At 36.6% G+C, this 14,584-nt stretch overlaps 1 protein-coding gene across 3 annotated transcripts in view; it reads left to right on the top strand.

Annotated features, from left to right (window-relative positions):
• grip2a (glutamate receptor interacting protein 2a) overlaps positions 1-14,584 on the top strand; it is a 101,777-nt gene that overhangs the window by 7,563 nt on the left and 79,630 nt on the right. For 2 of the 3 annotated variants that reach the window (XM_056464091.1, XM_056464093.1), the window contains exon 2: positions 11,527-11,604. In XM_056464091.1, the coding sequence (XP_056320066.1) occupies positions 11,527-11,604 (78 nt within the window). Of the gene's footprint in view, positions 1-1,621; positions 2,369-11,526; positions 11,605-14,584 lie in introns of those variants that run through there. The other variant, XM_056464092.1, reaches the window with a different exon arrangement.

Consider the following 14,584-nt stretch of genomic DNA (forward strand, 5'->3'; position numbering starts at 1 on the left):
ATATCCTCAGTTTGTTGATTCACGTCCGCCATTTTCAGCGTGAGTCGAAGCGATATCACTAAAGGAGCTCTATTTTTAGTTGCAAGGCTCATTGGGCTCAACACAAGAGCACTATTCTCCACATTATCGCTCTAATCGGAATTATTGGTTGTATCTTTAGGTAGGTTTGCAAACATGTGTACTTCTCATTGAGTCTACCTTATACTTCAGCCGTTTGCATTTCTCGCGATCCCAGAAGCTCCCTGTGATCTTAGCTAGCATCAATTTAGAATTCTAAACATAGGTTTCTATCAGGGTACACTCAAGTCGACGGCTGGGCGCCGCGGACCGCTGCAGAAACCTATGTTTAGAATTCAAAAATGCGTGGAGCAACGATTTGGGACACTTCATGTTTCTGCCGCGCCACAGAGAGTGTCTGGTGTGCCATGTCGCGGCTTCGATCGGCGCATCCGGTGCCACAGTCAAAGGTAATTCAGTGTGCGTGGTTATTAGTTTCTGTGTACAAGCTCGGCACTTGAAACTAGCACACAGTTGGCTGTAAAACTGTACAAAGACACAAATGATTTTGTACTCTCTGCTTGGTCTCTGTCAGAGACTGAACTCTGTGTACGACTGAATGCTAAACCTCTCACTCCTGCTCCTTCTCTCAGTCTGCCTGTCAGACTGTTGCAAACGCAGAGCGGGTGAGCTCATGGCTCCGCCCCCTTGTTACGTTGGTTGCAATCCACAATACAATATTAATAATAATAATTCCTTACATTTATTATAGCGCATTTCTGGGCGCTCAAAGCACTTTACACATTGAAGGGAATCTCCTCATCCACCATCAGTGTGCAGCATCCACCTGGATGACGCGACGACATCCATATTGCACAACACACCAGCTGATTGGTGACAGAGTGATGAAGCCAATTATGATATGGGGAGGGTTAGGAGGCCATGATGGACTGAGGCCAGTGGGCAAATTTGGCCAGGATGTCCCCTACTATTTTCGAAGAACATCCTGGGATTTTTAACGACCACAGAGAATCAGGATCTCAGTTTAACGTGTCATCTGAAAGACGGCGCTCACTGAGCAGTATAGAGTCCCCTTCACTATACTGGGGCATTAGGACCCACACAGACTGCAGGTTGAGCACCCCCTGCTGGCCTCAATAACAAGCAACCTAGCTTTCTCATGTGGTCTCCCATCCAGTTATTGACCAGGTGCAGTCCTGCTTGGCGTCAGTGGGCGACCATGTGAGAGAGCTAGCTGCAATTATATTAATTATATTAAAATGTTTAAAGTATTTTTTTATTTGTGTGCATTTAAAAAATGTGCCATAAAGCCTAATTGACATATGATCAAAAATCATCGTAAATTATGCTGATTGGCTCAAGAAAATATTGTTAGTATTATCAATGTCATCCTGCTTCATATGGTCGTGGAGACACTAATATATTTGTTTTGAATCATTTAGCATGGACTGTTTCACATTAGATGCTCGGCTGCCAAATGAAAGCAAAGTGTGCACGTGAGAGAGACAGACAGACAGACAGACAAGAGGAAGTGTGCTTGAGGCACGTGGGGCTGGCAGAGTAAAAAGGGGGTTTGGCTGCATGCGTGTGTGTGAGTGTGTTATTTGCGTCTACATCAGGCTGCCGGTAGGAAGAGTGCAAGTGTGTGTGTGAACGGAGATGATTAATAATGCCAGTGCTGGAAGAAAAAGCACATGTGAACAGCGGCAATCTCTGAGCAGCGGAAAGGAGGAGCAAAACAGCAGTGATTCTCTCTCTCTGTGTGTTTTCTGTCTGATGCACTGGAGCGTTCGGATACATTCCCATACTGCAGCGCTGTCATTTGCTGGATAAACTACCATCTGCTTGAAAAAACCCTGGACTGAAGCAGAGCACATGTGTTATACAGATGACTGGATGACGGAGACTAGTTGAACGTGCGCTTTGGCAGGCGAAGGAGAATCACGTTATGCTGTTTGGGAAGAGCAAATCGGAGTGACACTGGAATGTCTCAGGAATAATCCCATGCAACATTCACTCATCCATGCATTGCACTATTACAGGCACTCTGGCGTGTAGCTACACATTTACATGGAATTATAGTAGGATTTCTGCCTGTATGGAGTGAACATCAGCTGTGCAGACCTGTGAATGGATCCCTTATTGTTTCTTTGCATTTTAAAGGGAATTCAGGAAAGCTGAAGTTCCGCATGTAACGTGGTGTAATTGGATAGCATGTTCATTTGCAGCTGTGTGCTTTAGGAAGCGGTTTGGGATTGTAGTTTGCGCCTAAACTGACGTGTGGCAGAATGGAATCGTGATTTTCCCACGATGCTGTGTGGTTTGAGGAGAGAGGGTCGCAATAATAGTGGTGAGTCACGTTGTCTTATTTTTCCCCCCAAAATTTTAATGTAAATTTGGATTTTTATGTCACATACAGTTGAAGTCAGATTCATTAGCCCACCTGAATTATTAGCTCCCCTGTATATTTTTGTCATTTCTAAACATAATAGTTTTAATAACTGATTTCTTTTATCTTTTCTATGATGACAGCACATAATATTTTACTAGATATTTTTCAAGATACTAGTATTCAGCTTAATTTGACATTTAAAGACTTAACTATGGGTTAATTAGGGAAGTTAGGGTAATTAGGCGAATCATAGTGATGGTTTTTTCAGTAGATGAGCAGATAAAAATATTGCTTAAAGGGGGCTTATAATATTGACCTTATAATGGGTTTTCAAAATTAAAACTGCTTTTATTCTAGCCGAAATAAAACAAGTAAGACTTTATCTAGAAGAAAAAATATTATAGGAAATACCGTGAAAAATTTCTTGCTCTGTTAAACATCATTTGAAAAACATTAGATTAAGAAAAATAATAATAATTTTGACTTCAACTGAACATTTTATATTGGGGTTTGTATGATGTTTTAATTGTTAAAAAAATCATCAAGGCTGCATTTATTTGATCAAATACTCTATTTTAAATTCTAATAATATTTCATGATATTAATTTAATTATTATTAATTATATATATTTTTAATTTTTTTTAAAGAAACTCGAATAATATTACTCATTTTTAAAAGTAATGCGTTACTTATAAGTTCTAATGTTACCCCCAACACTGGTAATAATAACCGAATTTTCACTTTTGGCTGAAGTAATTCTTTGTTTTTATATTAATAATCAAAAATTTATATTTACATTCAGGAAATTTACAAAATATCTTTATGAAACATGAGTTTTTACTTAATATTCCTATGCTTATTGCCATAAAAATCTTTTGACTCACAGAATGTATTGCCAAATATATTTATAAATAAAGCCGGTCTTGTGGTTCAGGGTTACATTTATGTAATTATAAATACAATACAACATTTATTTATAAATGTTAATAATTATGTTTTTTGGGGGGATTTAATCTTTAATTTATTGGACAGTGAAGAGTACAGACAAAAAATAATAATAATTAATAATTAAAAAAATTATTTTGACTTCAACGAAACATTTTATATCGGGGTTTGTATGATGTTTTAATTGTTTAAAAAATCATCAAGGTTGCATTTATTTGATCAAATACTCTAATAATATGAAATATTCTTAGAATTTAATATAATTAATTTTATTATTATAAATTATAATTGTTTTTATTTTTATTTTTAAAGTTGCTTGAATAATGTTACTTATTTTTAAAAGTAATGCTTTATTTAAAAAGCGTTACTCCCAACACTGGTAATAATAACCGGACTTTCACTTTTGGCTGAAGTAATTCTTTGTTTTTGTATTACTAATCAAAAATTAACTTTCGATATATTTGCAGTCAGAAAATTTACAAAATATCTTTATGAAACATGAGTTTTTACTTAATATTCCAATGCTTATTGCCATAAAATCAACATTTTTGACCCATAGAATGTAAAAGACTATTGCCAAATATATTTATAAATAAAGCTGGTCTTGTGGTTCAGGGTTACATTTATTTAGATTAGATTAGATTCAACTTTATTGTCATTACACATGTACAAGTACAAGGCAACGAAATGCAGTTTTGGTCTAACCAGCAGTGCAATAGCAGCAAGTGCAGGATACAGGTATAAGTTATAAAGTGCAGTTATAGAAAAACTATGGTAATATTTACAGATGGATGTACTATGAACATTATATACAGGTTGCATTAGCTATGAACAGATTTACAATAAATGAAAATATGTACAGGATGCTATTAATAATCAGAAGTGTGCAGATAAATAAACATAATTACAAATGTCCATGTGCCCATATGTAACCATAAATACAACACAACATTTATTTATAAATGTTAATAATTATGTTTTTAGGGGGATTTAACCTTTAATGTATAGGACAGCGAAGAGTACAGACACAAAACAATAATAATGTTTTGTATGATGGGCTTGTATGATGTTTTAATTGTTTAAAACATTCATCAAGTTTGCATTTATTTGATTAAATATCTAATATTATGAAATATTCTTAGAATTTAAAAGAACCTTTTTCTATTTGATTGAATTTTTTATATGAATTTTATTCTCTCTTTTTAATTTTTATTGCCTTTGTATAGTGTGACAATTTAGTAATATGACAAAACTGTTTGGTTACATACCAACATAAATGGAATGGCAACAATAACAAAAAACAAGCCATGATGTCCAAATGAAATAATAAATTGAAAACAATGTATACAAGTAAATACAAATATTACAGCATATGTTATGCGCCAACACAATCTGCAGATTTGCCAATCAATTTAATGACAGACTCCACCATGTTAAAACAAAAACATGCTTTTAGTTTTATTCTTTAATTAAAACATTTAGTGGGCAGCGCGGTGGTGCAGTGGTTAGCACTGTCGCTTCAGCAAGAGGGTCGCTGGTTCGAGTCTCGGCTGGACTAGTTGACATTTCTGTGTGGAGTTTGCATGTTCTCTCCGTGTTGGCGTGGGTTTCCTCGGGGAGCTCCGCAAGACATGCGCTGTAAGTGAATTGGATGAACTAAATTGGCCGTAGTGTGTGAATGGGAGAGTATATGAGTGTTTCCCAGTACTGGGTTGTGGCTGGAAGAATGTGGCGAAGGAGAATGAATGAATGAATATTTTTTTAGAGGAGATCAGTTGTTCTGCAAGTTGTCGTCTCGGGTTTTGTGCTGAATAGTGTCCACTTTGATAAAATATAATTAGAAATATTAATAAATATGAATAAATAATTCTGTATTTTGTGATTCATGTATAAAAAATGTGTTCATGCTTTCGAATTGCATTATGAGACCTTTTTTCCTTCAACAACTTTTGATGTTTTTGAAGTCAATAGTGTAATAGCGGGCGGTGCGGTGGCGCAGGTATTGCTGTTGCCTCACAGCAAGAAGGTCGCTGGTTCGAGCCTCGGCTTGGTCAGTTGGCATTTCTGTGTGGAGTTTGCATGTTCTTCCCATGTTCGCGTGGGTTTCCTTTAGGTGCTCCGGTTTCCCCCACAAGTCCAAAGACATGCACAATAGGTGAATTTGGTAAGCTAAATTGGCCGTAGTGTATGTGTGTGAATGAGTGCGTATGGGTGTTTCCCAGTGATGGGTTGCAGCTGAAAGGGCATCCACTGCGTAAAACATGTATTGGATAAGTTTGTGGTTCATTCCACTGTGGCGACCCCTGATTAATAAAGGGACTAAGCCAAAAAGAGAATGAATGAATAAATGAATAGTGTAATAGTAACTTTCGTTGACATTTTTAACAGTTGAGGTGATGTATTGTCTAGGTTGATATTGTAAGTTACAGTACACAGTGTTAACAATGCAGGGTTCCACACAATTCATTCATGTTGTCCTAACACAAATCAATTAAGTTAACTATTTATGATTAAGTGGATTGAACATAAAACTATTAAGTTGTCGCAAAATAATCTCAGGAATTGTGTTGTTTCAGCTCATTTTAAATAAGTAATTGAACAAGCAGGAAAAACTGTGAACAAATTTTTTTTTTACTGAAATCATTCTCTCTATATTAGTTTTTAAAACAATGTAAAACACAACAGTCCACTTTATCAAATGAAATGAGTGTAGTTAACTCATTTAACTCATAGCTAATTGACTGAAAGTTAATTCTACTCATTTGAAACAGTTTTGAACTCAGTGTAGAAGATAATGAGTTAATTTAATACCTCATTACTTCAACTTAAATGGAGTAAGTTCACAGTACTCATATTGATTAGTTTTTTTTACTTAAATGGTTTGTTGCAACCAGTTTCCTCAAACATTTTGAGTTGCTTTAACGTATTGGGTTTTACAGTACTCAGATGGTTCGAGTTCTCTTCATTTATTGGGTTTTACTGTGCTCAAATTGCTTCATTTACTCAAATGGATTAAGTTCACAGTACTCATATATAGATTTTTAAATTAAATGGTTTGTTGCAATCGGATTTCTCAAATGGTTTGAGTTACCTTAACTTTTTCAGTTTTACAGTTTACAATATATTGTTTCAAATGATTAAAATGTCAATAAAAGTCACTTTGTTAAACTGCATAGTTGAATTTTCAACCTTAAACGTCAGCAAATAAATTGCGTCCAGAGTAAATAAATGGAAAAAACATTTAAACCATCATGAAATACACAAAAATACATTTGCTGTTTAACTACCTCTATAAAATTTAGGACAACTTAATTGTTTTATGTTCAATCCACTTAAATTTGTAAAAACTAGTAAGTTATCTTAATTCCTTTATGTTGTCCCAATGTAAACCAAATGTGTGAAAACCCCAACATTTTTTTACACTGTATGGAAATTATTAATTACAGGATTTCATTTACTGTGTGTGTTTTAGGTGAGGTTAGAGCAGGCGCACACATTTTATGCCAGGCCATGTGGTTTGTAGCTCCAGCTGCTCTGTGGAAAAGCCTGTTGAGATCTGAGTGTGGGGTGACAACTGGGGCCATGCTGGCCTCTATATATAAAAGCCCAGCTCTGAAAATAGACCCACAGCTTCCATTTGCATTGTTAGAACATCATCCGTTTAACCTACATCAGGATTGGTGTCAACACAGCCAGGGCCGTCAGAGTGGTTTGCTCCAAATTAGTTTCCGCATTTTAATAGACTTGGAAATTGAGTTATTATGACCCAAAATGGCAGTTTTACTCTTCTGTGACTTTCAGAGAGGATATATAATAATGGCCGATTTGGAGTACTCGCTCTCATAGATTCCATTCAATTCATCTTAACTTCTACAGCGCTTTTTTCAATGTAGATTGTGTCAAAGCAGCTTCACAGAGTAGATTATAGTAAACTGAAACAGTGTCAGTCCAGTTTTCAGAGTTGAAGTTCAGTTTAGCTCAGTTCAGTGTGGTTTAATATTCACTACTGAGAGTTCAAACACTGAAGAGCAAATCCATCGATGCGCAGCTCTACAAGTCCTGAATCATGCAAGCCAGTGGCAAGAAAAAAACTTGACTAATTGGCGAAAGTGAAGGATAAAAACCTCTAGAGAAATCAGGCTCAGTTGGGCACGACCATTTTTTTTAAGGCTCCGGTTGCTCTAAATAATGCAGACTAACAATCCTTTAGAGGATTTGGATTTCAACAGCATTTGTGTTTTATGTGTATGCTAATGCAAAGAGATGTGTCTTTAATCTAGTTTTAAACTGACAGAGTATGTCTGCTTCCCGAACTGTGCTAGGAAGGCTGTTCCAGGGTTTAGGTGCCAGATATGAGAAAGATCTAATGCCTACAGTTAACTTGATATTCTGGGAATAATCAATTGTCCACAATTAATTGAGCGTAGTGGATGTGATGGGCTATAATACACCAGGAGCTCCCTCAAATACTGGAGAGCTAATGCATTCAGGGCTTTGTAGGTCGTGAATAAAATGTTTTAATTTATACAATGTTTAAAAGGGAGCCAATGCAATGATGACAGAACTGGAGTATTATGATCATATTTCTTTGTTCTAGAAAGCACGCTAGCAGCTGCATTTTGAACAAGCTGAAGCTTGTTAATTAGGCCAGCAGGGCAACCGCCTAGTAACGCATTACAGTAATCTAATCGAGAGGTCATGAAAGCATGAATAAGCTTTTCCACATCAGACATTGATAGCACATGTCGAAGTTTGGCAACATTTTTAAGATTAAAAAATGCAGTTTTACAGATGCTTGAAATCTGCTCTTCAAATGACAGGTTGCTATCAAAAGTCACCCTCAAATTTACAAAAAATCTATCAAGTGTTAGACAGTGTTCTGGGTTTTTGCTTGTGAGGTTTTTGGGTCCAATAAAAGAGTGTGTGTGTGTTGACCGTTAAAGCAGTAGTTGGAGTCTTTGAGCTGTTAAACAAACAGCCTGGGTGATGTTGATGATGGTTTGTTTGGCCTTTTGGCCTAAATGGCAGCTGAACCATTTTTTTTACAAGCCAAAAAGAGATTTATGGAGGTTGTGCAGGAAAACATAATGATGTTTTTTTTTTACACATGTGTGTTAAAGGGATAGTTCAGCCAAAGATGAAAATGTATTCACTATTTACTCAACCTCAGTTGATTCCAAACCTTTATGAGTTTCTTTTTTCTGATATAGAACACTAATAGAGATATTTTGGAGAATGTTGGAAACCTGTAACCATTGACTATACCATTAATATATTTCAAACTAGAATAAAGGTTCCTATTATATTAAGCGTATCATTGTTGCAGTATTTTTAATAAGATCAGTACCAACTTCAGAAACTTTGGCAAAATGTTAGGGTTTTGATATTTTGATTTCTTCTGTTTTGGGCTCAAATATACACTTTAAAGGGTTAGTTTACCCAAACATGAAAATATTAATAACTCCCACTCATGTGGTTCCAATCCCCCGAGACTTTTATTCATCTTCATTCATTCATTCATTCATTCATTCATTCATTCATTCATTCATTCATTCATTCATTCATTTTCTTTTTGGCTTAGTCCCTTTATTAATCTGGTGTCACCACTGCGGAATGAACCGCCAACTTATCCACACATTTCACGCAGCGGATGCCCTTCCAGTTGCAACCCATCACTGGGAAACACTCATCCTTTCTCGATCACACATACACACTACGGACTAGCTTACCCAATTCACCTGTACCACATGTCTTTGGACTTGTGGGGGAAACCGGAATACTCAGAGGAAACCCACGCGAACACTGGGAGAACATGCAAACTCCACACAGTAATGCCAACTGTCCCAGCCGAGGCTCGAACCAGCGACCTTCTTGCTTTGAGACGACAGCACTGCAAGCGTGCAAGATTAAATACTTGGGCCATCACATCAGCCATGCACGCTATATTAAAGCACTCGTCAGTGAGTGAAGAAAGCCTGTGTCTCACCGTGAGCATGATCATCCTCTCATTTGGTACTCGCCTGCTTTTTTTTCGTGCAAACATTTTTTTTCAGTCATGCTGCTTCTCGACAAATTTAAACATTTTTTTCAACCTAAGTAGCTAGTGGAAGCAGATCTCCAACCTGCCACAGCTGAAATCTACCCACATTTGGCGGGTTGGCAGGTGTTGATGTCAAGACTTGAACATATCCCTTAATTTAGATTGGCTGCCCTACTGGAAAAAACAGCTTAAACCAGCCTAGGCTGGTTGGCTGGTTTTAGCTGGTCGACCAGCCTGATTTTTAGATTTTAGAGGCTGGTTTCCAGCCATTTCCAGCCTGGTCTTAGCTGGTCAGGCTGGAAAATGACCAGCTAAAACCAGCTTGACCAGCCTAGCCAGGCTGGGAGCCCTGCCAAAACCAGCTATGTCCAGCTTAAACCAGGCTGGTGAAGTTGGTTTTAGCTGGATTTAGCTGGTCATTTTCCAGCCTGACCAGCTAAGACCAGGCTGGAAATGGCCAAAACCCCTCTAAAACCAGGCAGGTCAACCAGCTAAAACCAGCCAACCAGCCTAGGCTGGTTTAAGCTGGATTACTCAGCAGGGTGATTGGAATGTTGTTCCAGGATCAACATAGATATTAATCCAGGAACATGTTCTACTTGGTCAAATCAGGTTGGCTTGTTTGATATAGCAGAGGATGGGAAAAAATATTCTTTTTACAAACATTGTCAAATATGGTGCAAAGAGAAGTGTACATTTTCAAAAACTACAGCATTGGTGTGCATAAGAAGCTTTTCTTTCCAACACAAGTTTTATAAAAGTAGTAAACTGTTTAACAATTACAATTTTCAAAGAATGTAGGTTGTGAATGTGAACCTATTGCTTAAGATCTGGCGTCTGAATTATACAGTTTGCATAGGAACCTTCCTAAAAGTGAACGTGGACCAGAAAAATGTAAATTATTTATGAATGATTTATTTATTTATATGATTATTTAAAGGGGTTCAATTCAATTAGGTCAACATTTAAGATAATTATAAGACTTACTATGCCGTGTTCGTGTGGGTTTTCTCCGGGTGCTCCAGTTTCCCACACAGTCCAAAGACATTCGCTATAGGAGAATTGGGAAAGCTAAGTTGTTGGTCGTGTATGTGTCTGAATTAGAGTGTATGGGTGTTTCCCAGTGATGGGTTGTGGCTGGAAGGGCATCCGCTGCATTAAAAAATATGCTGGATAAGTTGGCGGTTCATTCAGCTGTGGTGACCTCTGGTTGGGGCTAAATCTAAAAGAAAATGAATGAATGAATGAATGAATGAATGAATGTTTGCTATGAAATTACCTAAAGTTGCACACATTCTCCTAACAACTTTTGCTTGCAAAGTGGCGTATATTTATAAATGAGAGATCTGGGCTGAAAACGGAATGGCTGTTGGGTTTAAGCCTTCAGAAAGTCTAACCTTGAGCTTTCAGCGTTTTCAGTTCTTGGATTGCTCTTGCAGGACTGTTATTGTACATGTGAAAAGGTATTTGTTATTCTAACTTTCATAATATAGGTTTTCAAACAAATCAGGATATTCAGTAACAAAAACAGGGATTTTGTATAATGGGATTTGACATTTAAAACATTCTCGGGCCTTAATTCTGAGGGGATAAGATTTATTTTGACTGACAGATATGCATTATTATAGTTGTTTATTTATGTTAAGGAATGTGTATTCATTTTTCTTAATTCATTTTCTTTTTGGCTTAGTCCCTTTATTAATCTGGGGTCGCCACAGCGGAATGAACCACCAACTTATCCAGCACATTTTTACGCAGCGGATGCCCTTTCAGCCGCAACCCATCTCTGGGAAAGGGATGTGTATTGTAAATAGTTTTTTAATGTTGTTTGCAGTTCAGGCATACTAGAATTACTATATATATATATATATATATATATATATATATATATATATATATATATATATATATATATATATACTGTATATATATATATATTTTTAATTTATTTTATTTTATTTTTTACACACAATTCTTTTGGTTCACTGGAAAATAAATCATTTTGATGTAAAAAAATTATATAAAGTTTTGTGTATGTTGTTTGAAAAGCAATCAATCCATGTCTGATTATTTATTAAAATGCATTTGTAACTTATTTATTTAATTATTATTTATAATTTTGTTTTCCAGATGACGTCCCATACACAAAGGGAAGCAAAGATACTGCCAGTGACAGCAGTGGCTTCACCAATAGATGCAGTCTCGCTGGTAAGTTGGAGATCTGACACGCTGTAAAAAAGTTATATGATCAATAATTCATATGTTTTATTTTAATTATGGCTTAATGTTATCAAACAACTCTTTGAAAGAACTTGTACATTTTTGTGTGTGTGTGCGCGCAGTGTAAATTCAGACATCAGATACTTAAGTATAAGTCACTTAAGTAAGCAGGTCATCCAAAAAATAAATAAACATACAGTGACAAAATCAGCATTAACATTCAAGATCTGGGTCACACTTTACAATAAGGTTGTAGTAGTTTATGTAAATGAATTTACTGATAAACAAACGGTAAACAATGTATTACAGTATTTGTTCATGTTCGTTAATATTAATCAATGAAAGGCCATTGTTAGTTCATGTTAACTCAGTGCATTAACTAATGTTTACAACCATGACTTTGGATCTTAATAATCAGTTTGTAAATGTTGAACTATGATTAATAAATGCTGTGAAAGTGTTGTTCATAATTAGTTCTTGTTAATAATTACATTAACTTATGGTCCGTTTCCGCTGAGTGGTACGGAACATTTCAGTACGCTTTTATGGCGGTTTCCACTGTCAAAAAGGTACCTAAAAGCGAATCATACCGTACCACTTTTTGGGTACCCTTTCGGAAGGGTACCTAGCCCATTAAAAGGGTAACAACAGGCAGAGCATGACGTGCAGCTGAATGCTATTGGTTCACAGAGATAGGTCACTAGCGCATACACAAGCTGGTGAATGAAAACAAAAGGAAGCACCATTTTTAAGTACATAGCTGAGACATTACACCATAATAATAATAATAATAATAATAATAAATACACACACACATGCCTGTCAGGATCAGGGAAAGAACCCAGGTCTCTGGCATGAGAGGAGAGTATTGTCACTACTGAGCTACTGGGTGTTGAAGAACCCAAATGACGCAAGGCAACTGGTTTCTTAGAGGAAATTTATTATTAACAAAAAATCTTTAATAAGAGATGCAGGTAATGCGAGGTAAAAAAAAACGGAGTCCGCCAATATCCAAAAATACAAAACTCAAAATAGGCAAAAAAAAAAACTCCAAAGACAGAAGTCATTGAAGAGCTTAGCATAATAACTAAGAAGCTTTACAAATGAATAACTTGCAGTGGTTGACAGGCTTGAATCCACAATAACTGAGCAAAGCACAGATGAAACTGAGACTACTTCAAGAGTTCACACTTAGCTCACGATTTATACATAGCTTGTTTGGCGTGCTGTCCCGGGAGAGAGCCCTGAGCTCAAGGTATCCTCGAGCCCAGGGCTCCCTCCTTTCACAGGGCGAGGGGAGACTGAGCTCAGGTCGATCTGAAACTCCCCCGCTGCTGAGGCCAAGGTGAACTTCCTGAGAGTAAGACATTAGAAAAAGATTTAGGCTTATTTTATCAATAATATAGAGCACATTTGCATGGTGGGAGGAAACCAGGGAACCCGGGGGAAACCCACTTGGAGAACATGCAAACTCCGCACAGAAACACCAGATGGCCTAGTGAAGACCCAACGCCATTGGTATTCTTGCTGTGAGGCAAACGTGCTAGTCATTAGGCCACCGTGCCGTCCATTCTTGATAAAGGTGGAAGAAGGGGAGGAGGGGGGTTTCTTCCAGACGAAGATAGTTGTAGAGAGCAAATGAGGATATATATAGTGACTTGGGATCCTTTGATTGGAGGATCATAATTAGCTAATGTGGACCAGCTGGGTCAATCATGAGCACATGCTCCTCTCGAAATTAGTTTAACATTTAAACTTCACTTAAATACAAGAAACTAAACAAGGCACATGTGAAATTAATGACAATAATTACGGATACCAAAAGGAAAACAACAAAAATGACGACATCTAGTGGACAAAAAGGACATTACAGGAAAAGCTAAAATAACAAAGGGCAAAACCCTGACAGCGCCATGGTTGACCTGAGCTTAAACAAACCTTGTCATCGTCTTGATGAACAGTCACAAAGCCAAGAAGAAGAGCAGAATCTACCCTGTGCCTCGTGGTTGTTTACAAGGCCATCTAAAGCGAGATCGGTTTCACTTTCTTACCTGCGTTCACGGCGCGTCTATATTTGAAATAACGAACTTCTTGTGCCGATGATAATAACGTGAGCGTGATTATTGAAGTGCTTCTGACATCCGATCCTTTCAGAAACAGACAAAAGCGAGAGTGAAGCACGAAAAACAAAGGAGAAACCCGACAAAACGGAAGCAAATGATGCTTTCAGCAACCTAAAACATGAACAAACTGCCATGTTTACCTACCATCAACACCGTTTGGACTATTATGAACTCGGAATGATGGAATTACTTTCTAAAAGAGGCTACTGTGCTGGTGAAGATTAAAGATACAGATGAGCGGTTTGCACTGACTGTGGATTATATTGTGTGTTGTTTTTGAACCCAAGTAAGGACTAAATGTATGTTGTGTGTAGTTTTTATGTAATTGGTAACAAATCGGAGACTGTAAGGGGCTGTATGTGTTCATATATGTTGCATTTATCAATCTTATATAATCACAAACGTTACAGTCGGCTATTTTGTAGGCTATTTCGTTGATCTGCAGTTATAATCAAATCATGTTCAAATCATGTGCGTGAGATGAGAAATACAATTTTTTTTTTGGGGGGGGGGGGGGGGGTTATTTTTTTAATCAGAAAAAGTATATATATATATATATATATATATATATATATATATATATATATATATATATATATATATATATATATATATATATATATATATATATATATATAAAACATTTCTATTTATAAATGTAAGTAATAAAAATATAATTTTTTATGTTCTCTCCACATTCCCTTCAATATTTTTTGCGCTCTATGAGTTTCTAGTATTCATTCATTCATTCATTCATTCATTCATTCAACCACAGTGAATGCACAGAGAATAAAGGCTCTTGCTTTTGCACTCCTTTATTTCGGACACTGCGAGAACAGCTTGTC

This window comes from Danio aesculapii, chromosome 8, assembly GCF_903798145.1.
Source record: "Danio aesculapii chromosome 8, fDanAes4.1, whole genome shotgun sequence".
Lineage (NCBI taxonomy): Eukaryota > Metazoa > Chordata > Actinopteri > Cypriniformes > Danionidae > Danio > Danio aesculapii.